This window comes from Nelumbo lutea, chromosome 4 (genome assembly GCF_056320005.1).
Source record: "Nelumbo lutea isolate HS-2025 chromosome 4, American lotus-T2T, whole genome shotgun sequence".
Taxonomy (NCBI): domain Eukaryota; kingdom Viridiplantae; phylum Streptophyta; class Magnoliopsida; order Proteales; family Nelumbonaceae; genus Nelumbo; species Nelumbo lutea.
Genome location: NC_142687.1, coordinates 84,755,249 through 84,782,281, shown reverse-complemented (window position 1 = coordinate 84,782,281; position 27,033 = coordinate 84,755,249). Strand labels below are relative to the sequence as shown.

Genomic DNA, 27,033 nt, shown 5'->3' with positions numbered 1-27,033 from the left:
TGATCCAAGACCGTTGACATTTGAATTTCAAATTCGATCATATTTAAGATACGAATTTCCATAATCAAATCTGAATCAGATTACAACGACTCTACTCCCTATCTATTACCCTCAAATTGTTCCTACATCCATACACATGGAACACCTTGAGAACATTCCCCTAAGGGAAATATTCCCTTGTAGGTAGCATATCCTAGCACGTTCCAAGGGTTAGACAGAAAAGAAGTCATGAGAAATAACAAGGCAGCATCTGTGTCGAGTTATATCTACTTTTTATATCTCTTTATCTTTATTTCTTCAATGCTTCCTTCCTTGCATATTGAAAAGATAAAAAGGCTTCCTACAGCAAGGATAATCCTCACGCCAATCTTACTTTAGCTTCCAAAACTAGAATGTAATTCATTAGGCCCAGTTTGAAAGGAATACAAATACAAATATGTAGAAATATGTAGAGTGCAAAATTATGTATATTGTATATATTTGAAAGGAGTACATGTTTCTATTTGTATTCCTTCTAAACTGAGCCTTAATGTGTTTGGTTTGAAAAAATAAGGTAGAGAAAGGAAGGGTTAGAAAGGAAATTCTGTACAAATCTTGTATAGATTAATCTCTCTTTCCCTTCCTTTCCCTGTCTTCTCTTTTAAACCAAACACAACCTAAGGCCCCATTCATTTAGCGGTAAATAAGGGTGTCATGTGTCAATGGACCGGTTTTGGATTGGGTCCTGTTCAGTCCAAAATCAATTTGGACGGATTGGACAGACAAACAAGACATATTGGATTAGACCAATCTGGTCCAAAATATTTATTAGATTGGATTGGGCCTGGTCCGTCCATAATAAATTTATATTGGATTGGGCTGGACTAAGCCAATATCTGGTCTATTGATATAAGATAAGAATATAGGTGTCAATGCATCGGGCTTGGGTTAAAACCAATCTAAATCAACATGAATTTGAATAGATTGGATAGTCCGGACATTGAAATGGATCGGGCATGGGTTGAAACCAATCTAAGTCAAAACAAATTTGAACAGATTGTATAGCCCAAACATTGAATTGGACCGTTCCAAAATATTCATTGGATTGGATTGGACCTGGTCCATTTATAATGGACTCACATTGGACTGGATTGGATTAGACAAAATCCAATCCAATTGACACCCGTAGCGAAAAATAAGAGGAGGAAAGTTGGTCAATTGGTATCTCTTTCCCATTGACCAACTTTATAGTGTTCTTTTTGCATTTAAGTGTTGAGAAATTTGTAAACGAACAAGGCCTTAGGTGTAAGAAAACGTGTAGAAAAAGGTAGGGGTGTTCATGGTTCGGTTAACTAAACTGTGGGCCTTCTTTTCAAACCGAACCGGTTTTTAGAGAAGTGGTAATCAATATTGAATCGTAGCTGATCGGTTAACTGGTCGATCGATTTGATTCATTAGTTTTTTGGTTTTTCAATTTTCATAATATTATATATGATAAATGATGTATAATAAATATAAGATATTATATTATAAAAAAAAATCGTTATTTTTTAATTCAATTTCATCGGTTTGGTTAGATTTAGTTTTTTTATTTTTTCGATTTTCTTGCTCACCCCTAGAAAAAGGACTTGAACCCTAAGGCCAAGAGGTGTTCTTCAATGTATATGATGCATTGTTTATTTATCATTTGCGTGATTGTAAGTTCCAAAAGCAATGTGTGCCACACCATGTTTGAAAAAAGCATTAATTAAATTTTAAAGAAAAAAAATGTAGAAAGCATGCTCTCCGTTGTGTAGCGTATTTTTTGGTTTAGCTGGGTGGTTTGCATTTGACATTTGATCAATGGACCATTCATTTAGTGTGCTTAGCTTGCTTACACCCCTAGGTGGGCCGTGTCAGGCTTGGGCTACCTGAGACAGTAACCTAAGGTTAATTTTATAGCCCAAGCCTAAAGCTTGAAAGATGGCGTCGAGAATGTGTAAAAACTTGATATTTAGTTATCTTTGACTTGGAGACGTGCATAGCATGCGCTTGTAAATTAATGTAATAATATTGAAAATATAAAAAAAGAGTAAATTACTGAAACCTTCTTTGAAGTTTTGGACTATTGTTAAAATCTCTCATAAAATTTGGTAATTGCAGTCACCTCTTATGAGTTTTATGGCACAATTTTAAGTAAACCCCCTAATCCTCTAAAAAGAGTCATGAAAATGTCCAAAATACCCATGATTGAGGTGGTTTTTATAGAAAAAACCATACAAACTTTATGAAAACCAAAGAAGGAGAATTCAAAATTATAGAGCAATTGATATGAAGGACAATTTTGGAAAAGAAATCAATTTCATAAAAGAGATTAGAAGGGTTTGGGGTAATGAACTTGAAAAATAAACATTTTGGTCAAAATAACTACATGCCTATGTTGGACATTTTCACACCTCTTTTAGAAAAATTCTAAGAGGGGTTTTGCTTGCAACTATGTCTAAAAGTTGAGTAGAGGTGATTGGAGGCTTTAGGCTTTCAACAACAACCAGAAACATGAGGGGAGGTTTTGAGATCAGATCGGCACTCCAAAGAAGGCATCCCACAACACCTATCACCCATGTAAGCATGGTGAGATGTGCGAGTCCAGATCACCTGCCAACAAAACACATTCTAACCCTCTGCCAACATAACCTCACACTGCACATCTCATATATGGTGGATCCCACTTTTATGGTGGGTCCTAGTCTAATAGGGAGATGTGCGGTGTTAGATCAAGTTGGTAGAAAGTAGAAAATAGGGACGCGTTTTGTTGGCAAAAGATCTCAAATCGAGATGTGCATATGGGGCACCCTCTGTAAAGCACCAATGTGATATCAGAGGTTTATACAAATTAAAAAAAGGGTAAAATACAAAAACCTCCACTGGAGTTTCTGACAATCATAAACACTTCCCCTATAATTTCATTTTAACAAATGCCTCCCCTGAACTTTTGAGAAACTCAACAAAAATCTCCTTTCCTTCATTGTTCCATATAGAAAACAATAGATTGATGAACTGGTTTTTTTCTTGCCAAATATCCATTCTACCCTTTTATAAATTATTTTACATACAAAATTACTGAAATAATCCCATTTTAACTCAACAAAATAACATATTTCAGTAATTTTGTATGTAAAATTATTGAAATGATCGTTAAAAGAGGTTTTTGTTAATTTAGAATGGGATTATTTCAGTAATTCGGTATGCAAAATAATTTTTAAAAGGGTAGAATGTGCATTTGGAAAAAAACGGGTGCATCAATCTAATGTCTTCCGTCCGGAACAGTGACGAAAGGGAAGTTTTTATTGAGTTTCTCAAAAGTTTAGGGGAGGTATTTATTAAAATGAAACTATAAGGGGTTTATAATTGTCATAAACTTCAAGGAGGTTTTAGCAATTTACCCAAAAAATTTTAAAGAAAACAAAAATGAAATGAATCTCCTTGCTACGGACTAGGGCTGTTCATGGGTCGGGTTGGGTTAGTTTATTGGCATTTTTCCAACCGACCCGACCTGGTCGGTTTACCTAGAAATGAAATTGAAACCGATCGAGTACTAAGTAAAACTGACCTGGTCGGTTTGAATCGGTTTGGGTCGATTTTGTGAGTGATTCTCTTGGTGTGAGCGATAAAGGATTCAAATCTAAGAAAGCAAAGGCTGGATGCCTGAAAATTAAAAATGATTTGATGGATTAAAACTGATATTTTATATATATAAAATTCTATATATAATATGTATATTTCTGAAATAAAGTTGAAATATATATATATATATATATATCTAAGTCGGTTTAGATCGATTTGAGTTCAGTTTTTACATATCAAAACCGAAACTGAATCGAACATATAACCTAAAACCGACCGATGCTGAAAAAAAAGCAGCCAATTTGAATTGTATCCGACCGGATTGATCGGTTTGAATTATTATGAACGGCCCTACTTCGGACTATACGAGTTCCGAGTAAGGAGGCGTGTGAGTTTGACATGACGACGACGATGATGATATCCTAAGCAAGTCATAGGAAAAATCGTTACTGCTTGCTCGAGACTCGAAAGGAAACTTCCTGCTGAGTGAGTAAAAAGTAGAGAGCAGGGCTGGCTAGATAAGAGACTCCTCTCACTCTACTTCTCTCTACCCCTGACCCTAATCAGCCAGTAGTCAAAATGTTCAAATGAATATGTCTATATATATTTATTTATTTTTGGCACTAAAATGATTAATGAATGTTATAAAAAAGCAGAAAAGTTGAGCAACTTTAAAGAGTTCAGTTTAGACTTCTAATTTAAAGCACCACGAAGAAAGTAACAAGTAGGGACTGGGGAAGGAAGGGAGGAAGTGAGGAGGTAAGTGGTGTAGTACGCCATGAAGATTCTGGGTTCCTACTTCCCTACCTTCCCACTTCATAAAATGGGTGCAGGGGATTTGTTTTTCTTCGACCTCAACCTCAGGTGTTCTAGTGCCTCTACGCCTTTCCCTTTCCCTTTTGGTTTTTTCTTTGCATAAATCGATTTTTAATCAACAAACAAACAAAAAGACAAAACGAAAGCAGTTTGAGTTCGAAATATCAGGGAGCATGTAATTATAAATTTATAATCGAGACCAAAATAATAAAAAAGTAATTACAAATGAGATCAAAATAGTACAGCCGTTGGATTTTGAGTACGCTGTTTCGCGGACTGCCCAGACAAAGAAAATATTTGAAAGCAGACCATCAGAGCAGGTGGAACTTGGTTGGGAGCAACAAGCCAACAGCCTACAAGCTCAGTGCTCAGATAATAATACCTTAACACGTGTTAACACACGTGTTAACTCTAACGTGTTTAATTTTACATGAGAGCGTTCTCATTGACCTTCAGTCTTGACTCTTGAGTCTGGAGAGAGAGAGAGTGAGTGACCACGTCTCAAGTCTCAAGCTGTCAAGCATTAGTGGGACCAACTCAATAGCAGCGATCCCATCATATATCTATACCTCATGTATATACTATTCAGTATTCTGTATTCGTATTCTCCCGTACTAGTTGGTACTATCAATATTCTCCTCTTCAAGACTTCCAAGTTCTGAAGTTCCATCCCCCTCCGCCCTCCGCCCTCCCCCTGTGTTTTGTTTAGACTTTTTTTGAGGATTTCTCGCTATCTCTCTCTCTCTCTCTTGATGATGGAGTATATAGTAAATCGGATGGTCGACAATCGAGACGGCTCAACTAATTTGCAAGTGGGCCATGTTTGCTGCTGTACCAGATCCGTCCATCCCATGCTCACATGACCCACGCCTCTTTGGAATTCATTTTGTTCGCCAAGGGTATTTTCGTCTCTCACAACGCGCTTCAATCCGGGCGTCTTCGTTTGAAGACCGATGACTGACTCGCAGAGGAGGAGAGGATCGGTGACGATAAAAGCAAGCAACCAAGAACCTTCCTCCCAAACTCCTACGCTCCCCAACGAAACCTCTTTCGCTCTCTCTCACACACACACAAATACGCAGTTTCTCTCTCTATCTCTCCCTTCTTCTCAGAGCCCCCAAACCACACAAGTTCAGTGTCCATAACCATAAGCAACCTTGAAGAAATTAATGGGTAGCACACATCAGGAGCAGGTCTCCATGGATAATGGGTCTGGGTCACGAACCTATGTGCCTAAGAACTACGCCCTTAGCGGGAAGATAATGCTGAGCGCAATTGTCATACTGTTCGCCGTCGTACTGTTGATTGTCTGCCTCCATATCTACGCCCGTTGGTTACTCATAAGGTCCCGTAGGCGCCACAACATCCGCCGCAGCCGACACCGGACCCACATTGTCTTCACCACCTCCGACCCCGTCGCTTCCGCTTACACCGTTTCTCGGGGTCTTGACGCATCGGTTCTGAAAGCTCTCCCCATCTTCATCTATTCCTCCGACACACACAAGGAAGTACTGGAATGCGCCGTGTGCCTATCCGAGTTCGAGGAGAACGAGAAGGGTCGTCTCCTCCCAAGATGCAAGCACAGCTTCCATATCGATTGCATAGATATGTGGTTCCACTCTCACTCTACTTGCCCACTTTGCCGAGCACCTGTCCAGCCCGATATTCCCGCCCCTGCGACTGAAACTCCGGTTGAGGTCGTTATCCCTGTGGGCGAATCCCCCGAGACAGAAGTGGAGTCGATTACTGGGCTTAACCCAGGGTGTCACCATTATGAAAGTGAAACAAGTTGCACCTGCATGTCTTCTTCTTCTTCTTCTTCTTCTTCTTCGCCTCTTCCTTTTCCTCCTTCAGCACCGGCGGAATCAACGTCTTTAGGGTCCCGAAGGAAGCCATTGGAGCTGGCGGGTGTTTCAATTGAGGTGCCTAGAAGGAACAACGAAGGATTCAGAGGTGTGGATGAGGAGGTAGGCTTGGGATCGCCAGCAAGCCAGGGGTTCAAGTCACCGGGAAGTCGGATTCTATCGTTAAGGAGGATATTGAGCAGAGATCGAAGAGCTGGATTTTCTTCTCCTTCTGCGGCAACGATGCCGAATTGCAGCTCTACCACACAGACCATTGATCTCGAAAGAGGTGGCGAAGGCGAAGAACAACAAGTCGACACGCAACGTCCACTGTGAGACTTGAGAGTGAGACCGACTGAGGAAGGAAGCTACGAGCCTACGACTCATCCGTGGGTGAGAGTTGAGACCCGCCTACCCGGGAAGGAAGCTACGACTCAGCCGAACGTTGAACGCGGAACAGCGCGATTGTCGCTATCAGAGTCAATGGCGGTGTAAGAACTAAAGGATTCCAAACTTCCGCAACACGTGGCAGACAGATAATAGAGAGGTCCTTCCAGCCGCCTTCCATGAACGCCGACGCAATACATAAACTGTGAATCTGTGATTACCATTACCTAATGTAAATTGGAAATGTAAATTCAGAGAATTATTTTTTATTCAATTAATTACAAGGTTAATTATTTTCCCCACTACAAAAAAAAAACTAATTATTTTCTCTTAGCAAAATAATCTTTTTTTTTCTCCTTCAATAATCACAGCATTGGTGTGCAGCAAGACCGTGCAAATTTATACGCTCCGAGTGTTGCTCTCATTTCAGCAACCGCAGTTGACATAACTAAATTGTACTAATCTCTTCATTTTATAATTTTATTTTCATCATATATATTTAATGTGTTCAGCTGATGGTTTAATGATGTATTATCTGTTTAGTTTCTTTAATGAGTGGTTTGATCGTTAATATAGAATACTGTCGGGGGGTGAATGGGCAATGCAACACGAAGGTTTCTTAATCGGGTTGTGATGTTGGTTTCTGACGGAGTGCGATCCGGCTGGTCTTAGCTGTTCGTTGCCTTACTTTCGAACGAGGTAGCAGGGATCCTGAAACGGGAGAGATGGGAAAGCTCCGGGGGGAACCCGGTGTAGAGGCTCCGAAGCTCAAGTTAGAATTTTTCAAAAGCAAGGTAATACCAGATAGCACAAAGTTTTTGCATACCTCTCTTACCGGGGGGGCAGGGGGCTCTTATAGTCGCTTCGCGTACTCGCCCCGAGGCCCTTGTCAGATCGGGTATGATTAATCTGGCATTTGTCAACTCGGCTGTCGTCCCTTCTACTGAGACAGAACCGTCACTGCCTAACCGTCACTGCCTGACCGTCCAACTGGAGATGGCGGCGTCAGTGGCGGTGGCAAGTGGCCGTTTAGAGTGTTGCTGCCAAACGTCAGATCCCAAGTCAGTCAGGCGTGGCGCCCTCGGGCACGGAATTCCCTGGTGCCAGGCATGGTACGACTTGTTTGGCTTTGGTGCCTAGAAGATGATGTGAAGTGCTGAGCGAGGCGGTCTTGAGCTCGGAGGTATCCCGAACTGTAACAAGGTGGGTCAGTTCGGCGAAGTCTGTTCTGAGCTGTTACAAGGTGGCAGTTCGGCGAAGTCTACCCCGAGCTGTTACAAGGTGGTAGTTCGGCGAAGTCTATCCCGAGCTGTTACAAGGCGGTTAGTTCGGCGAAGTCTACCCCGAGCTGTTACAAGGCGGTCAGTTCGGCGAAGTCTACCCCGAGCTGTTACAAGATGGTAGTTCGGTGAAGTCTACCCCGAGCTGTTACAAGATGGTAGTTCGGCGAAGTCTATCCTGAGCTGTTACAAGGCGTTGGGCGAAGTCTACCCCGAGCTGTTACAAGGTGGGTTAGTTCGGCAGAGTGTGCTCTTGCCGCCTAGGCTTGACCCCTTTTGCCGAGCTGTCATTTCTGCCATGTGTCTCATAATAAAGAGGTCGGGCCAAATTTTCCTTCATCAATTGCCCCCCACTCCTTGCGCCGAGGGCCTTGCCATGGTGCGGGGAGTTTTCACGAGGTGGTTGTAGATTTGTCCCGTCCTTCAAACCTTCACTGTACGAGACGCTTTTGCTAGGGTTTTTTCGGTTTTCGAGAAGGCTGGAAACGTGCCTTACTCAAAAACGCTGGTGGTTGTGACCGTGCGTTTTAAATTTCAAACCAACTCGCGCCGCTGGGACGTGACAGCGGGTCATTTCAAAAGGCATGCCACTGTTGTACGTACGCCGTCGACTGTCAGGGAGACGTGCGCCGCGTCAGATTCGAAAAGACGCGTGTCGAAGCGACGTCGGTTTCAAAAAGACGTGCTGACGTTCTGCTTTTTTCGGAAAGACGTGCGCCAATCACGTCTCGACTTTAAGGGTTGCAAGGTTGGTAAGAACGTGGGTCGTCGGATCGTCTTCAGTCTGCACGGTCGATTCTTGGTTACTGTAGCTATAAATAGTGGGGGACCCCGGTTGGTTTGTCACTTTTGCGGTTATCTATCGAGTTCGTGTCCAACCTTCCAACTCGCGTCTCTCTTCCAGCTCGCATCAAGGCTGGTTATATAGTCTTCACGGTTCTTTAGCTTGTTCTTCAAACTTTCTGGTGAGTACTTTCTTGAACCTATCTTTTCCCCAATGTCTAGCTTTGATAGCTCAGACGATTCTTCGAGTAGGGCCGACGTAGGTTCCACCAACTGAGCCGTGTCCCCAGACTGCCTCAGTGACCCCAAGGTGGAGCTTGAAGACTATGAACTAGTGGGCCGAGTTGCTTCGGGCAGTTTGGCGTCTACCTCCCGCCGAGGTCGGATGCTAGACAGGTTTGGTCCTTCGACCATGACGCCTGTGGGGCTTCAATCCATACTTCTGTCCTACAATCTTCCTAGGGGGTACACCTATTTCATTCCTTCGGGTAGCTTTCCTTGGGAACACGGTCCCGACGAGATCGTGATTTTTCGAGAGCAGCTCACCGCAGGGTTGCGACTTCCTTTCCATCCCCTCCTCGTCGAAGTCATAAACCATTTCGGTGTCACCATTGGCCAGCTTCACCCGAACTCTATTCGGAACCTGGTGGGGACGATATCCCTTTTTTGCGAGCAGAATTTCCCCTTGGACTTAGAGATATTCTCCTCTATCTTGATGCTCAAGAGACAGGTGGGTCCTCTTCCTGGGGGGAGACGGGCGTATTACCTTACTCCTCGCCAGGGTTTTAAGCTTCTGCACGATCTCCCTAACAAGGTCCCGGCATGGAAGCGAGACTATTTCGGTGTGCGAAGTGCACAAGGATGGCCCTTTCAGACCGAGTGGGGTGAGGCTGCTCCTGACTCGGGCGTATCTCTTGATAAAGAGACGGTGAAGGGTCTCCGGTAGTGGGCACGGCAAGGCTTAAAGTGCCACCACTACTTAACAGAGGCTAAGCTTTTTTCAGCCAGCCTGAGTTCGGGTAGGTTTCTGGCTATGCGGTTTCTTGCTTGCTCTGTTCCTTCATTTTTTCTGATGTCGAACTCGTTCTGCAGGTGTGATGGATGTGGAGAGAACTCGTGGCGGGCGTTTGTTCCAAGGTATGAAGAGGAGGAAGCGGGTCGCCAAGCGAACTCGTACCGAGCTGCCCCTGGATGAGGAGCCCCAAGCCCCAGACCATACGACAGAGGATTTGCCTAGGGAGCCCGAGGTGACTCCACCGGTGCACGAGACTGCCGGGGCGCCTTTCGCTGAAACCACTCATACGGGCGCTCCTACGTACTCAAGTGCAACTCACTCCGGGTCTGCTCATACGCGGGCTGGGCCCTCAGGCTCGGGAGCTCAAGGGGAGTTTAGGAGCGTGTTGATGCCGAACTACGCTCTTCAAAAGAGTAGGGATGCTACTTTCCCTGAGGAGGTCGCGGCGTGGACCGATCTTCCCTTGAATCAGGTCGCTTGCCGCGCCGTAACACATGCCATGGTGGTAAGTGAGATTCTGTCTTCCTTTTTTATTCTATTGCTTCTGCTGTTATTTGCTCACTTGTTTCTTTTGGTAGGTGAATTCTTCAATTAATGCCTTGGCTGCCCAAGTGGAGAGGAGCTCGCGACAGGCGCGAGCTGCTGAGGCTGCTGCTCATGCGGCTGAAGAAGCCTTCCGTGCTGCAGAGGCAAATACCCGGGCTGCTGAGGCGGCTGCTTACGTTGCTGAAAAGGCCGCTCGCGTCACGATGGCCAAACAGGCGAGGTCTCAGCGTGACGCCGAGGCCATGGGGGTAGTTGTCAAGCACATGGCGGACTTGAAGTTGGATTTGCAGCATCAAGTCGAGTATCTTCAGGAGGACATTAGGGAGAGAACGCAGATCTTCTCCCAAGGCATTGAAGATGCCAAAAAGAAGGCAGTTGAAGACTATATTGCCTCCCCGCGTTTTGACGATCTGATGGTGGACTCTTACAGGAGGGGGTTCAAGTTGAGCCGGTGGATGATCCGGAATACATACCCCGACCTCGATGTAAGTGCCATAACCACTTCGCGCATAACTCAGGAGATGGCCAATGCTGCCGATGGCGAGCCGGACTCTGAAGGAGAGGCAGGGCCTTCGGGTGTTGTTGAAGTGCCTTCCGATGGCGAAGAAGTTGCTCCGGGCATGTAATTTTTTTTTTTTTGCCAATGTACAGTTTCTTGCAATGGAGTGTCTTTTTCCCCTTGCTCATCTTCCCCGAGCTGTTTCTTTGTCGGGTTTTTAGATTTCTGTGGTCTTTTATGCAACGAACTGATTTTTTGCCGAGCTGATAATGTGCTGAAGTTCCTCGGCTTGCCTTGTGGCACGGCCTGACTTTGTCCACTTCGCTAGGTGGTTTATAGGTAGTATCGCCTCAAGTTCACGATTTTCCACGTTCGGGGTACTCGTTTGCCTTCCAAGGTTTCGAGTTCATACGCGCCCCCGAGCGCTGTTTTTACTTTATAGAGACCTTCCCAATTAGGTCCAAGCTTGCCGACGCCGGGTTCGGGCACCATAATTTTCCGGAGGACCAGGTCGCCGACTCGGAAGCTTCGTCGCTTTACTCTGCTATTGTAGTAGCGGGCTACCTGCTGCTGGTATGCCGCTGTTCGGATGTGCACGAGGTCCCTAACCTCGTCCAGTAGGTCGAGGTTGGTGCGTAACTCGTCTCCGTTCGTCCGATCGTCGTATGATTCTAATCGCAACATTGGTATTTCGATTTCGGCCGGGATCACCGCTTCAGTGCCGTAGGTGAGGTTGAAGGGGGTTTCTCCCGTGGCTGCTTTTTCGGTCGTTCGGTGAGCCCATAAGACACTTGGTAGCTCTTCGGCCCACAATCCCTTAGCTCGATCCAGACGTGCTTTCAGTCCGCGTAGGATGGCTCTGTTCATTACTTTCGTCTGACCGTTTGCCTGTGGGTGCACGACTGATGTGAAAATTTTTCGAATCCCCATGTCCTGGCACCACTCTTGGAACTTGATATCCTCGAACTGTTTGCCGTTGTCGGAAATTAGAACCCGAGGTAATCCGAAGTGGCATACTATGTTCTTCCAAAAGAAGTTCTGTATGTTTCGTGCCGTAACAGTTGCCAGAGGTTCGGCTTCTATCCACTTCGTAAAATAATCTACCGCAACAACTAAGAATTTTCACCCGCCTGCTGCTGGTGGGAATGGCCCGAGGAGGTCGATGCCCCATTGTGCAAAGGGCCACGGGCTGGTGAGGTATTTGAGGTCGGAGGCAGGTTGATGGTGGATGTTAGCGTGCTTCTGACACTTGTCACATTTTCTGACGAGCTCGACAGCTTCTGCCTTCATCGTTGGCCAATAGTATCCTTGTCGAAGTGCCTTTTGGGCGAGTGCTCTGCCCCCCAAGTGTCCGCCGCACAGGCCTTCATGAGTGTCGCGGAGTACAAACTCGGCTTCGGTAGGTCGCAGGCACCGCAAATAGGGGAGCGTGTACGACCGTCGGTATAACTGTTCGTCTATTATGACATATTTGGCCGCCTGGCGCTGCACCCTTTTGGCGGCATTGCGTTCTACAAGGAGGGTTCCGTCTATCAGGAAGCTCGCGAGTGGATCGATCCAGCTCGGCTCTGCTTCTAATATGGGAGCGACCTCCTCTGTCCCCCCGAGAATACTAGGCCGAGGTAAGTCCTCTATGTACACGGTTCTCATATTGTTGTGACTCGTGCTGGCTAACCGGGACAGGGCGTCAGCCTCAGTGTTTTCGGACCTCGGGATTTGCCTGATGATGTGTGACCGAAAGTTGAGCAGGGCTTCTTTTACTTTGGCCAAATATGCGATCATGGAGAGAACGCGTGCTTCGTACTCGCCGGTAACTTGGTTTACCACGAGCTGAGAATCGCTGCAGATGACCAAGTGTTTTGCCTTTAACTTTCGCGCTAGGTCCAACCCGGCGATTAGTGCTTTGTACTCTGCCTCGTTGTTGGATGCCGCGAACTCAAAGCGTAGCGCGTACTCTACTTTTGTGCCGCTCGGGCCACACAAGACTATTCCAGCTCCGCTGCCCTGCCGGTTCGAGGAACCATCCACGTGAAGGATCCAGGGCTCCTCATCCCAATTCGCTCTTCGCCTGATCAGGAGAGATGCCACACTGGATGCTACTTCACGGGGTTCGAACTCTATGGGCTCAGGAGCTCCGGGTTCGCCGCATATGGGGACCTCGGGCTCGACCTGTGGAGCTTCGTGGCTGAAAGTGCACTCGGCGATAAAATCTGCCAAAGCTTGGGCCTTGATAGCGGTTCTCGGTTTGTACTGGAGGTCGTACTCGCTGAGTTCGATGGCCCATTTCGTCAGTCGACCGGAGACTTCGGGTTTGAGTAAAACTTGTCTGAGAGGCTTGTCAGTTAGGACGATGACTGTATGAGCCTGGAAGTATGGGCGGAGTTTCCGAGCTGCTATTACTAGGGCGTATGCTAGTTTTTCTATCTCCGGGTACCTTGCCTCTGCTCCCTGCAAAATCTTACTGACATAATATATGGGTCGTTGGACCCGGTCTGTTTCCTTTATTAGTACCGAACTGACCGCCTCGTCGCTCGCCGAGAGGTACAGTTGTAAGACCTCGCCCACCTCGGGCCGGGCTAAGGTTGGTATACTAGCGAGGTAACCTTTTAGTTCGTCGAACGCGAACTGGCAATCTTGGGTCCATTCGGACCCTTTGCCTTTGACTGCCTTGAAGAAGGGTAGGCAGCGGTCTGCTGACTTGGATAAGAAGCTGCTTAGAGCGGCTATGCGGCCGTTTAGCCTCTGGACCTCTTTTACTTTCCGAGGTGGTTTCATATCTAGAACGGCTTTTACTTTGTCCGGGTTGGCCTCAATACTGTTCCGATTGACAATGTAGCCTAGGAACTTGCCCGAGGTGACGCCGAAGGCACACTTGTTGGGATTCAACTTCATGCTAAAATGTCGCAGGATTTGGAAAACAGAATCTAAGTCTTGTATTAACTCTTGTGAAAACTGAGTTTTGACGACCATGTCGTCTACATAGCACTCTATCTTCGTGCCAATCAGGGGCTGAAACAGCTTATTTACAAGTCTTTGGAAAGTTGCCTCGGCGTTTTTTAGTCCGAAGGGCATGACTTTGTAGCAATACAGGCCGAACTCGGTAATGAAGCTGGTTTTTTCCTCGTCGGATGGGTCCATCCTAACTTGGTTGTAGCCCGAGTAGGCATCCAGGAAGCTTAGCAACTCGTTTTCCGAGGTCGCGTCCACTAGGCGGCCAATTCTGGGGAGGGGGAAGCAGTCTTTCGGGCAAGCTCGGTTAAGGTCGGTATAGTCGACGCACATGCGCCACTTGCCGTTTGCCTTTTTTACCAACACCGGGTTGGCCACCCAGCTCGGGTAGTGGACTTCCCTTATGAAGTTTGCTGCGAGGAGCTTCCCAACCTCCTCGTCGACCGCTCTCCAGCGTTCTGGGGCTAAGTTGCGTTTCTTCTGTCTAACGGGTCTGACTACAGGGTCAGTATTAAGCTTGTGAGTTATCAGTCGGGGGCTAATGCCGGGCATGTCGGCCGCGGACCAGGCAAAAATATCTAAATTTTGGAGTAAAAAACTTACCAGTTCGGCTCGTAGGGGATCTTCGATGGAAGCTCCGATGCTTAGTGTGCGAGCTGGGTCCGTAGCTGAAGCCTGGATTGCAACTATTTCCTCCGTGGGCGAAGCTCGCTCCTTACCTTGCTCCACCGGCCGCTCCAGCTCGAGGTCGTCGGCCGTCTTGGTTTTTCCCTTTAGGGCGGCAACGTAGCACTTGCGGGACTCGAGCTGGTCGTCCCGCGCTACCCCTATACTGAAGTCCGTAGGGAACTTCATGGCCAAATAGTAGGTGGAGACTGCCGCCCATAGGACATGCGTGATCGGCCGCCCTATTATGGCATTGTATGGGGAGGGGGTCGCGACTACCAAGAAATCATGGTTGAGTCTGACCGCACAAGGCCATGTGCCGACTTCCACAGGGACAGTTATTTTCCCGAGGGGCCTAACTTCCTCTCCGCTGAAACCTACCAGGGGAGTGTTCGCGGGCTTCAGCTCGCTCCTCTTTAACTGCAGCTGGTCAAATGCCGATTTGAAGAGGATGTCCGCTGAGCTGCCCGAATCTACGAGCACGCGCCTGACCTCGAAATCGCTAATCCTTAGCTTAATGACAAGCGCGTCATCATGGGGGTAGTGGACTCCTCGCGCATCGTCCTCCATGAAAAAGATTGGCTCTTCGGTCTTTGGCCTCTTTGGGGGGTTCCTTTCTTCGAGGGCCACTTCGCGAACTGAAGTCCGGGCTGCTGCCGAGGTACACCCCGCTACTACGGATCCTCCCACTATTACATGGATGGTTCCCCGAACTGGCCTCTCATCCGGAGGCTGCTTTTGCAATGGTTCGGCAGGTCTGTTGCTAGACTCGGGCGCATCCTTTTCTTGCTCCCTTTGCCGACCTGCTTTATTGTTATTGTTGTGCTGTACAAAATTTCTCAAGTATCCGCGACGGATGAATCCCTCTATCTCGTCGCGGAGGTTATTACACTGTTCGGTGCTATGACCATGGTCTCGATGGAAACTACAATACAAATTCTTGTTTCTATCGTTCGGATTTCCCTTCAGGCGAGGTGGCCACTTAACGTACGGAGCGTCTTTGATCGTCATTAAGATCTCTGTCCGCCTCGTGTTCAACGGCGTGTAGTCCGTCCGAACTGCTAAGGGGGCCCGGAAGGACTGGTTCGGCTTTGGCTCTCGGGTCGGGTTTTTTCTACTCACCGGGTTGGAGAGCTCGCCTTCTCTCTTTCTTTTCTCGTTCCCGCCTTCGGTTCGTTGGTTGATCTCTTCCTCAGTCCTCATGAACTTATCCGCAAGTTTGAGGAATTCGGCCACGGTCGCGGGCTGGTTGGCCACCATGTGCCATTTGAACTCTTTGTGCGTCACCCCTCTTTTGGCCGTCGCGAGCTGCACTGCGGGGTCCAACCGTGGTATTTGCAAGCATGCCTCGTTGAACCGCTTGATGTAGCCCCGAATAGACTCTCCTTCTCTTTGGACCACTCCGAAGATGCTTTCCTCTGTTCTGGGGCACCGTCGGCTGGTGACGAAGTGTGTGGTGAAGACTTGTACGAACTGGGCCCAGCACTTTATCGACTCGGGGGCCAGGTTCCTGTACCAAGTGCGGGCTACCCCCCTGAGGGTGGTGGTAAAGGCCACGCACATGCACGATTCGCTAGCCCTGGCGAGGTGCATTTGCGACTGAAAGGCGTCAACGTGGTCGTTGGGGTCGAAGGACCCGTCGTACTTGTCCAGAGGTGGGAGTTTGAAGTCTCTGGGTAAGGGGACCGCCAGGAGTTCCGATGCGAGGGGGGAAGGAACGGAGAGAGCCGGGGTAGCTCCTACCTCGTCCGAGCTCGTGGCTTTGCCTCTGACTTCCGACAAGGCGCGGGTGGCGGTCTGGCGGCTTCGCCGGCGCCTTCGCCGTTGAGCGGGCCTTGTGCTGGCGTTGCTGGCCTCCGTGTTACCGACCTCGATGGGCCCGGAGTGCTGGTAGTCTGCCTCCAGGGCGCTGAATCGATTTTCGGTGAGCGGGAGCTCGGGCTTGGAGCGCCGGGGTGTCGACCTCGCGGGCGAGGTTCCCTACCCACCCGCGGGTTGCGAGGCGGGGACGACATTTCTCTCTCTTCGGCCTGTCGCCCGCGAACCGGCTGGTCTTAGCTGTCCGCTGCCTTGCTTTCGAACGAGGTAGCAGGGATCCTGAAATGGGAGAGATGGGAAAGCTCTGGGGGGAACCCGGTGTAGAGGCTCCGAAGCTCAAGTTAGAATTTTTCAAAAGCAAGGTAATACCAGATAGCGCAAAGTTTTTGCATACCTCTCTTACCGGGGGGGCAGGGGGCTCTTATAGTCGCTTCGCGTACTCGCCCTGAGGCCCTTGTCAGATCGGGTATGATTACTCTGGCGTTTGTCAACTCGGTTGTCTTCCCTTCTGCTAAGACAGAACCGTCACTGCCTGACCATCCAACTGGAGATGGCGGCGTCAGTGGCGGTGGCAGATGGCCGTTTAGAGTGCTGTTGCCAAACGTCAGTTCCCAAGTCAGTCAGGCGTGGCGCCCTCGGGCACAGAATTCCCTGGTGCCAGGCATGGTACGACTTGTTTGGCTTTGGTGCCTAGAAGATGATGTGAAGTGCTGAGCGAGGCGGTCTTGAGCTCGGAGGTATCCCGAACTGTAACAAGGTGGGTCAGTTCGGCGAAGTCTGTCCCGAGCTGTTACAAGGTGGCAGTTCGGCGAAGTCTACCCCGAGCTGTTACAAGGTGGTAGTTCGGCGAAGTCTATCCCGAGCTGTTACAAGGCGGTCAGTTCGGCGAAGTCTACCCCGAGTTGTTACAAGGCGGTCAGTTCGACGAAGTCTACCCCGAGCTGTTACAAGATGGTAGTTCGGCGAAGTCTACCTCGAGCTGTTACAAGGTGGTAGTTCGGCGAAGTCTATCCCGAGCTGTTACAAGGCGGTCAGTTCGGCGAAGTCTACCCCGAGTTGTTACAAGGCGGTCAGTTCGACGAAGTCTACCCCGAGCTGTTACAAGATGGTAGTTCGGCGAAGTCTACCCCGAGCTGTTACAAGATGGTAGTTCGGCGAAGTCTATCCCGAGCTGTTACAAGGCGTTGGGCGAAGTCTACCCCGAACTGTTACAAGGTGGGTTAGTTCGGCGGAGTGTGCTCTTACCGCCTAGGCTTGACCCCTTTTGCCGAGTTGTCGTTTCTGCCACGTGTCTCAGGTCGGGCCAAATTTTCCTTCATCAGTTTCCATCTAATTAATTAGTGTGTCCCAACGGATAAAGGAGACGCTATCATGTTACCGAATACCGATGTATGGGCTGCATTCAACGATGTTTGTTGGGACCAGATCTGAACCGTGTCTTAGATGTAACAATTAAACTAACAAAACCACGCCACCTGTATTATCATAACAATTTTTAAATCCTTCAAAATAATGCCACGTGGATTTATTATCTGCAGTGTATTTTTCCGTAATTTTTTATTCATATTTTTATTATGTTAAAACATGAAAAGGGAATCCGGATTTGTTCCCCACACAATGCAGCCGTGAAATAAAGAATAAGTGCTGTACTTGCATGTTGTCATTGATGGGAGGAAATATTCTCAATGCTTGGGTGGGATGTGCTGTGAGGTTGACTTGAGGAAAGTTTTTAGGGAGCTGGACTCACAAGAATCTGGTGGGCTGTAAAGCCTGTCTCGTGTAAACAGAAGGAACATTCGATCTGGCCATATATTCAATGCACATGGTCTATTAAGAACACAAGTGTAAGGACCTCGATAAGCGACCAATCACATGTGAACAACACACTAGTGTTGCATATACATAGCATTTGGCAAACATACATCTTTTCTGTGTAGTTTCTCAAAATCAGTTCAAAATGAGTTTTTTTTTGCATTTTTTTAACATCGTCTTCCCAATTTGCAAGCAACCAAAAGACCGTTTGAAAAAATATGCCAAACAGGCCTTAAATATTCGCTCATAATTGATCACTTAACCGCATTGTATTTGCATCGAATTCAGACTATATATCGGTCATTTGATCTATAACTTTGACTGTCTCGGAAAACTGCTAGGGCTGTTCGTCTTGTGTATAATAAGTTGTACCATGTAGGAGTGTCAATGGGTTAAATCTGGGTTGAAAACTACTTGAAATTGATTCAATTGGCCAGTTATTGGGATAATTGGTTCTGACCCAATAAGACCCGATTATAATAAATTTGTTGAAAATATTATACATTTGATATATAACTTATTGACTTAATATATATGACTAATTGGGTAGAACCGGTCCTGAACCTAGACACATTTGATATATAACTTATTGACTTAATATATATGACTAATTGGGTAGAACCGGTCCTGAACCTATAATCGGGACAAATAGATTACAAAACGAACCAATCCTGTAACCAAAACCAACCCCATCGATTCGGATCCATCGGATGACCCATTGACAACACCTTTACCGTGTATGAGGTAAAGTAAAAATAGTATTTGCAATATTTTTAGCAAAAAAAAAAAAACATGTGAGGATCTGAATAGGATAACGTGTCATGAAGGGAGCTCCAAACAGCCAAAGATTTTCCAGGTCAATGAATCTAATGCCACATGTCATAACCAGGCTCGGATTTGCTATCCAGTATTTGTTCTCACATCTCAACTCACATGTAACAGTTGTGCATTGGAAATATCTCTTTTTTCATTTATAAGGAGATGTTTCCAATTATGTTTCCTAAAATTAGACCGGACCGGAAAAGCTAAAAACGGATTAGGTGACCGATTTTGCTTTCCCCCAAAACCGGATATTTATAAAAAAATGTTGATTTAATTAGCAAATTGCTGATTCAGGCGGTTCGAACTGTTTGACGGTTTTGACTATTTTTTGTTTTTATTGTCAAAATAAATTGACTATTCGATTCAAATGGTCAGACCATTTGACCCAAAAACTGAACCCCTGACTGGTTCGATCTCCAAGTCGATTTTAAAAACTTGCTCTTAACACACGGCAGTGGTGTTGGATGGGTATAAATGTGGGAATAAATTGTGGATAACAGATCCGGAGTGTAGTACCACGCCTCGAACCGTCAAACACACGGTAGTCGATTTCTTTTTTGTTTTTTGTTTTTACTGGATTCAATAGCAGGGCTTGTTATTTGGACACGTGGCAAAGGTTTTATGTTAAGTTTAACTGGATTCATTGACTTGGCCTCTAATGAAGAGAGGAAACATAGGGCCTCAATTGGGGTTATAAAAATATTTGAATATATGGCAGAAGTATTTGGGTTGAAATTTATTGACCTCATCACTAACATATATATATATATATATATATATATATATATATATATATATATATATATATGACAACATAGAGGATTACATGATGTTTTCTCTACAGAAGCAGTGATAAAAAATTTAAAATATCAATCCCTGTTTTTAGCTTGCAAGGAGACGAAGGAAAAAGAAGAGACTTGTGTTGTATGGAAGTTGCTCACTTCCACACAACCTAAAAATAAATAACGTTGCATAACTTCTAAACCCTTTTGACTCCCTTCGTCTATATTTAGAATTCAAAACCAGAAGAAAACAATACTTTAACACGACTCCTTTACTCATATATACTTGGTCCCAAATCTTAAAATAAAGTTTCATGCCCAAACAAAGGAATCGATGCGCTATTGATTTATTTCATTTATAGCTGCCTCGCTTTCAAAGTTGAGAATTGGGACTGAAATTGCACGTAACACGGATTTGTGTTTGACATGATCTCGTGAATCATGGTTGTTTATAATGGGACCTAGCAATACATCTAATTCCAAATTGCTAATGTCAACATGGCTTTAGGGAAAGTATATATTTGGCTTGGGTGCCATGTGGAATAGATTCTAGCTTTGGTTTGAGTGTAAATTATACAACCTTTATTTTTTTAATTTGTGCACGTACCCTATACCGGTATATACATCATTAGTACCTATTTGAACACTAGTAAGATGGAGAAGAAGAAACAATAACTAATTTATTTGAAGTCTTTCATGTATAAAAAGCACCTTTTAAGTTTTACTTTAACAATAATCTCCTCTGAACTTTTGAAAAATCTCAATAAATGGCTCCCTCCAAACAGAAAATATTTGATTGATGCATTAGTTTTTTCAAAATGTCCATTCTATCTTTTTGCATATCATTTCACACAACTTTACTAGGGTCTCTTTGGTTTACAGTTGGAATCGGAATGATCCATTCCCATGGTCTGTTTGGTTCAAACATGAATGGGAATAAGAATTGAAATCAGGAGGAATAGGATTTCATTCCCAAGAGAGAGGCAGAAAATGTTCATTCCCTCAAATAGGAGAATACCATTTCAACTGAAATGAGAATGAGATTCCGATTCCACCCAACCAAACAATTAGAATCTAAATATTCCAAACCCCTATTCCAATAAACGGAATGGGGCCTAAAATAACCCTGAAAAGAACCTTTTAACCTAAATAACCCATTTGTTGTCTTCTTTCTCCTCTTTCAATCTCTTACCCGCACCCTTTGAGTCAAAACAAGTGGCAGCATTTGTCGATCTTTGGCTTTCCCACCCCTAAAACTTCTTCCAGTTAAGAAGGGGCTTACTACTATCAAGGACACGTTTATACACGTCAATTCCTTGAATGGCAAATCCTTTTGCCTTCTCAAACAAATTCCTGAAAATAGCATCAAGTTTTGTTTGAATAAATAAATCTTCTCCCATTCCTTTTTGCTAACACAATTTCTAGGATTGATAAGTTTTTGGGATCGATACAAGGAGATGGGCTCATCAAATCCATTGAAGACTCCAAAGGATCAATGGGCGGTGTTACGACTAAGTGTTTAATGTCAGATACAAACTCTGATATACTGTACTGCACAGTCAAAGTATCAAATCTGTTGAGACATGGTTTTGTAAAACTTGGCAGAGTACGAGTACCTATCCATCACCCCATTCTCGTCCATCACCACTACAGTTTGCAATCTTTTCAGAACCCCTCTGGCTCTGGCCCTCTTGTCGGGAGCCCACTAATTCTATTTCGACGATAGTTGTTGCTCCTCAGGAAAGAAACCATAAACATTGTGGAATCAACACTATGAGATCTGAACATCAACCCCCAATTTCTCATACGCGATCACGGAGACCCCAAATGAAACAAGCCACTGAATCAACCTTGAAAACCCATGCCTCTGCTGCCTTGCAATGTCCGGTTTCTTTCGACGAAGAATGAAGGTACCCACAAAACAGTTAAAATAGATAGAGCACAAGGAGAGTCTGAGAATAGGAAGCTATGTACACTTGGCAGTCTTTGATTTGTTTGTGCGGTTACAGATAGAATAGAGATGCTGATAAGTTACAGTTACAAATAGAGATTACAAAAGTTTATATTGAGGAGTGAGATAACAAGAGTTTATCTCGATGAGTCAAGACTTATCTTGACTGAAGAGTCTTGCAGGCTGTTATCCTTAACACCCTCCCGCAAACTAATGGGAGGTGCTGCAACCTTTAGTTTGGATCGCAGTAAGCAGAACCAGGACGAACTGAGAGGCTTGGTAAGGGCATCCGCTGTTTGATACTTGCTGGATATAAACTGCACCATGATACATTTTTGTTGCACAAGTTCAGGAACAAAATGCAAATCGATTTCGATGTGCTTGGTGCGAGCATGAACACCGGGTTGGTAGTGAGATAGGTGGCACCCAAGTTGTCACACCACAATATAGGTGGTGGGCTGAAGGAGAGTCCAAGTTCAGTAAAGAGTGAACGGAGCCAAACCAATTCAAAGGCACATGTGGCTAAGCACCGACATTCGGATTCGGTGCTGGAATGGGAGACTGTAGATTGCTTGCGAGATGTCCAAGATATGAGGCTATGACCCATGAATATGCAGAATCCACTTTGAGAGTGTCGGTCATCTGGGCACCCAACCCAATTTGCATCAGAGAAGGCCTGTAATCGTAGAGTGTTTGACGGAGAGAAGTGGAGACCAAAGGAGAGAGTGTCTTTTAGATACTGTACAATCCTCCTTGCGGCCATCCAATGTTAGGAGAGAGGATTATGCAAAAATTGGCATAATTTGCTTACAACAAATGTAATGTTAGGCCTTGTGAAGGTAAGATATTGCAAGGCATCCACAATACGGCGAAACAACAAGGGGTTAGAGACTAAATCACCAGAGGACTTATTGAGCTTGCAAGAAGCAGACATAAGGAGGGTGCATACAGGTTTGGCACCATCCATCCTGGCATGACGTAAGAGATCCATAGTGTATCACCATTGGGAGAGAAAATGGCCAGTAGGGTGGCGATGAACTTCCAAACCAAGAAAGTGATGAAGATCACCCAAGTCCTTAACAACAAAGTTGGAGCTCATGGATTGAATGAGAGAGGCGATGGACCCCGTATCAGACCCTACATAAATGAAAATCAAGAGGATGTGATTATCCCAACATCTAATGAAGAGAGAAACATCAGCCTTCGATGCAGAGAAGCCATCCTGTAGAAGAAAGCCCATGAGTTTGTGATACCAGGCCCGTGGGGCTTGCTTCAGCCCATATAACGATTTCTGTAATCTGCACACATGGGATGGGAAATCAGAGTGAATGAATCCCGATAGTTGTTTCATGTAGACGGTTTCATAAAGGTCCCTGTGCAGAAATGTATTTTGGATGTCAACTTGACGAATGGGCCACTAACACGAGACAGCAAGTGAAAGAACCACTCTAATAGTAGTTGGTTTAATTACTGGGCTGAAGGTCTCCTTGAAATTCACCCCTTCTTGTTGATGAAATCCTTTGGCCACTAAACGGGCCTTATATTTGTCAATGGAATCAGCATGTCGGTATTTGATGCGAAATACCCGTTTGCAACCCACTACATTCATCTTGGGTTTATAAGGTACAAGGGTCCAAGTATTATTCCGGAGTAAGGCATCAAATTTGGCTTTTGGTTTGAATATGTCATAGGCTTTTGGTTTGAATATGTCATTTTTGCTCCTAGTCACCATAGGGTGTGTGTTCGTAGAGGGAACAGTGGTGATGGGAGCTGAAGTAGCAATTGGAGATGGTTCCTCAATTGGGGACCCACTGATGTCAGTAGTCGGCCCATTGGACAATGGATATGCATCAGTCGTTGGGCTAGTGCCAGGAGTGAACAGTGAGGGCCCATTAAAGAAATCATTGCCATGGGCCGGTTGAGATTGCTCATGAGAAGTAGAAATAGGTGCCTGTGAGGGCCCACATAATTGAGTGCCATGATGCTGGTCACTTGCAAGGTGCACGAAGTACCTGGATAAACAATGAGGGGTGGACCAATGCCTTTGGGTGGAGAACAAGGCCTAGATGAGTGGTCACTGGGAATTCCAGGAAACGAGGCTTCATCAAACAGAACATGTCTTGAAATGAAGGTTCGGCCAATGGCATTGTTGCAGCAACGGTAACCCTTTTGCTCATCACAATAATCAATAAATATGCAATGTTGAGATCTATATTATAGTGTGTTGGAATTGTACAACCTGGTGTATGGGAAGCAGGAGCACCCAAAGGCTTTCAAAAGACCATAATCTGGAGAAGAGCCATCCAAAATCTCAAATGGCGACTTCATTTGCAGCATTGGTGTGGGAAGACGGTTGGCAAGGTACACAGCCGTGTGAAAGGCCTCCCACCAAAACATTTAAGGCAAGGACGATTGGGCTAATAATGTCAGCCAGGTTTCTACAATTTGGAGATGATGCCGTTCATTTGAATCATTTTTCTCAGATGCATGAGGGCAAGTTTTACGATGAACAATGTCAAACCTGGTGAGATAAGGCTTTAACTTCATAAATTCATCGCCACTATCAGATTGGAGGCATTTAATAGAGTAGTTAAAATAATTTTCGCCATAAGCTTTGAATTTCAAAAATATATCCAATACATCAGATTTATTAACTAGAGGATAAATCCAACAAAATTGATTATAAGCATCTACAAAGATAATAATGAATTTAAAACCATGAGGAGAAACTATTGGAGCTGGTCCCCAAAGGTCTGTAAAGAGCAGTACTAAAGGAGAATTATATTGAGATAAACTAGATGGAAAAGGTAGTTTGTGTCCCTTGCCAAGAGGACACATGGCAGAAAGATAGTCGTTTATTAGATGAGAGAGGCAGTTTGTGGTGGTTAACCACATATCGAACAAGTCTTGGAGAAGGGATGTCCCAATTGCTGGTGCCATTTGTCAATGGATGTGCGCTCTCCAATGAAAGCCACATGAGGTTGCTTAGAGTGCTCACCCACAAGATTACCATCTAAAACATACAGTTCGTCCTTACTCAAGCCCTGAAAGAGCACTTTCTTTGTCACATCATCATGTTTAATGGGCAAGCCTGCACCGTTGCCTATCATGATTTGATCTGAACCCAGATAATCAGAGTGAAGGATGGAGCGGACAAATCAGGGGTCATGTGATGACTTGCTGGAGTCAGGAAACCAACTGCTATCAATATGAGGTCCCGTGGATGCATCATAGGCTGATGGAGTTGAGACGTCAGGTTTGAAATTCTTGTCAAACCGTGCTCTGCACTTGTAGGTCGTATGATTCATCTTGTGGTAGATCTGACACTTAACACCATAACATGGATTGGGCTTACGGGCCTTGTTATCATCCTGTTGTTTGGACGTGGAAGTATCTTTCTTATGTGACGAAGAAGAGTACCTTGGGTTGGAGGCATGGTGGGCTTGAGGCTAGTAAGAGTTAAATAGGGCCCTGGAGTGCGCAAGACGTACTTCATGGTTCAAGAGCAGTGCTTGAACCTCTTCAAATGTAAATGGTTTAGAACGAACCAGTAATGTGGTGACAAGGGCTTCAAAGTTTGGACCAAGCCCTCCAAGAATTGCTTGAACTAGTTCAATGTCTAAAATGGGTTCACCAATTGAGACAAGACTATTTGCAATAAGTCTTGCTTTTTTAAGGTAATTGGCAACAGATTGGTTGGTCTTTTCCAAGTGAGACAATTCAAAACGTAGCTACATAATACATGCATGGGATTTAGAGGCAAATAACGAGCATAAGGCATTCTACACTCCTTTTGAAGACGAGTGCCCAATAACTTGGGCAAAGACACTCTCAGCGAGTGAAGAGTGTATCCAACTGAGGAGCAACTGATCTTGCGGCTCCCAAAGTAAGAAGTCAGGATTAACATTGCCAGCCCTTTGGTCATCATCAGAGAAGAGTGGGGGGCGTTGCACAGAGACGTCAACATATCCCATGGCTTTAAAGCCTTTTAATATTGGGATCAATTGAGAACGCCACACAATGTAATTTGTACGATCAAGCTTGACTGGGAAGAGATGACTTACTGTAGGGGGTAAGCTCAGATTGACAACGGTGGAGATGGACCGACCATTTGTGTTGATGGTGGGAGTGTTCGCAGATGTTGAAGACGTGGTGGACGTGAGTCCGATACTGCTCTGATGCCAAGATAGAACACAAGGAGGGTCTGAGAAAAAGGCTCTAGCTCAATGATGATGAGCACTGAGCCAGTGATATTTATAGAACAGTAAGCTATGTACACTTGGCCGCCTTTGATTTGTTTGTGTGGTTACAAATAGAATAGAGATGTTGATAAGTTATAGTTACAGATAGAGATTACAAAAGTTTATCTTGAGGAGTGAGATAACAAGAGTTTATCTTGATGAGTCAAGACTTATCTTGATCGAAGAGTCTTGCGGGCTGTTATCCTTAACAAAAACGGTCTTGGTTAGCCATAATTTCGATGGGTCGGACCAAAACCCAACAAGGGCGTCTTGAACTCAGAGAAGCTTAAAGGAGGACTACCCATTGAATGGGCCAAAGATATTCTTTGAGCAATTTGCAGAGATTATAGAGTAAAAGGATAGAGAATGCCAGGCCAGCATGAGCCATGGCGACGTAGAGAGCGAGACACACACTATGCCGATGGACGGGGTTTTCCAGCGACAGAGGGCTAGAGGGGGTTGCTTATGAGGAATGGGGTTGGGATTGGATTTGTCAATGGAAGTGAATCAAAACATGTCTTAGATTTTTTGGGGTTGGAAGAGACGGGTTTTGGATTGAAGAAATTGAATTTCTTCGGATTGGGATTGGGAAAAGGGGTTTGCAGCGGTTGCTTTGAAGGAGTCAGTTTTGGATTTGTTGGGGTTGGAAGAGACGAGTTTCACTGAAGAAGCAGAGACTGGTGTGATTTGTGTCAAATGACTCTCTCCAAATTCCAAATTATAGTTTCTTTTTTCTTTTATATAATATTAGCGATAAGAAAAATGTACATGAGAGTTTTGGGAAGACTGATACCAGATTTACAAGCTAAATATGCCAAAATATGAGCAGCCTGAATCTTTTCTCTATTTACAAAAGCAAAAAAGTAATTGGTTAATTTTCTTTTTAAGCTCGATGATCTTAGTTTGGTGAAGGCTCTCAACCCATGTGGTAGGATTTGCTGATCTCCCAAAAAGGATATTAGTTGTTGTGAGTCACATTAGACTATTAGCCTATTTACAAAATGTTTTGTAGCTACCTCTAAACCCACTATCAAAGCTTTCAGTTTTGCAGCATACAAATTGATGGCCCAGCAAGGTTCTCCTTCGCTAACCACTTGTTGTCCTTGTGCTCGTCATTGGAGGATGAATGAGTGTCCTGCACTTCCTGAACATGGGTCATAAGAGCCATCTATTTGAAGAGATGATGAGTTAGTAAGAGTTGTAATGTCAAGACCAAAGTTCTTTGGTAATGCAAGTTGAT

At 45.2% G+C, this 27,033-nt stretch overlaps 1 protein-coding gene across 1 annotated transcript; it reads left to right on the top strand.

Moving 5' to 3' along the window:
- Positions 1-4,553: 4,553 nt before the first annotated feature.
- ATL2 (TOXICOS EN LEVADURA 2) lies at positions 4,554-7,119 on the top strand. Its single transcript, XM_088982620.1, has one exon. The coding sequence runs from the start codon at positions 5,568-5,570 to the stop codon at positions 6,576-6,578; it is 1,011 nt and encodes a 336-aa protein (XP_088838746.1). The 5' UTR covers positions 4,554-5,567; the 3' UTR covers positions 6,579-7,119.
- Positions 7,120-27,033: the final 19,914 nt, after the last annotated feature.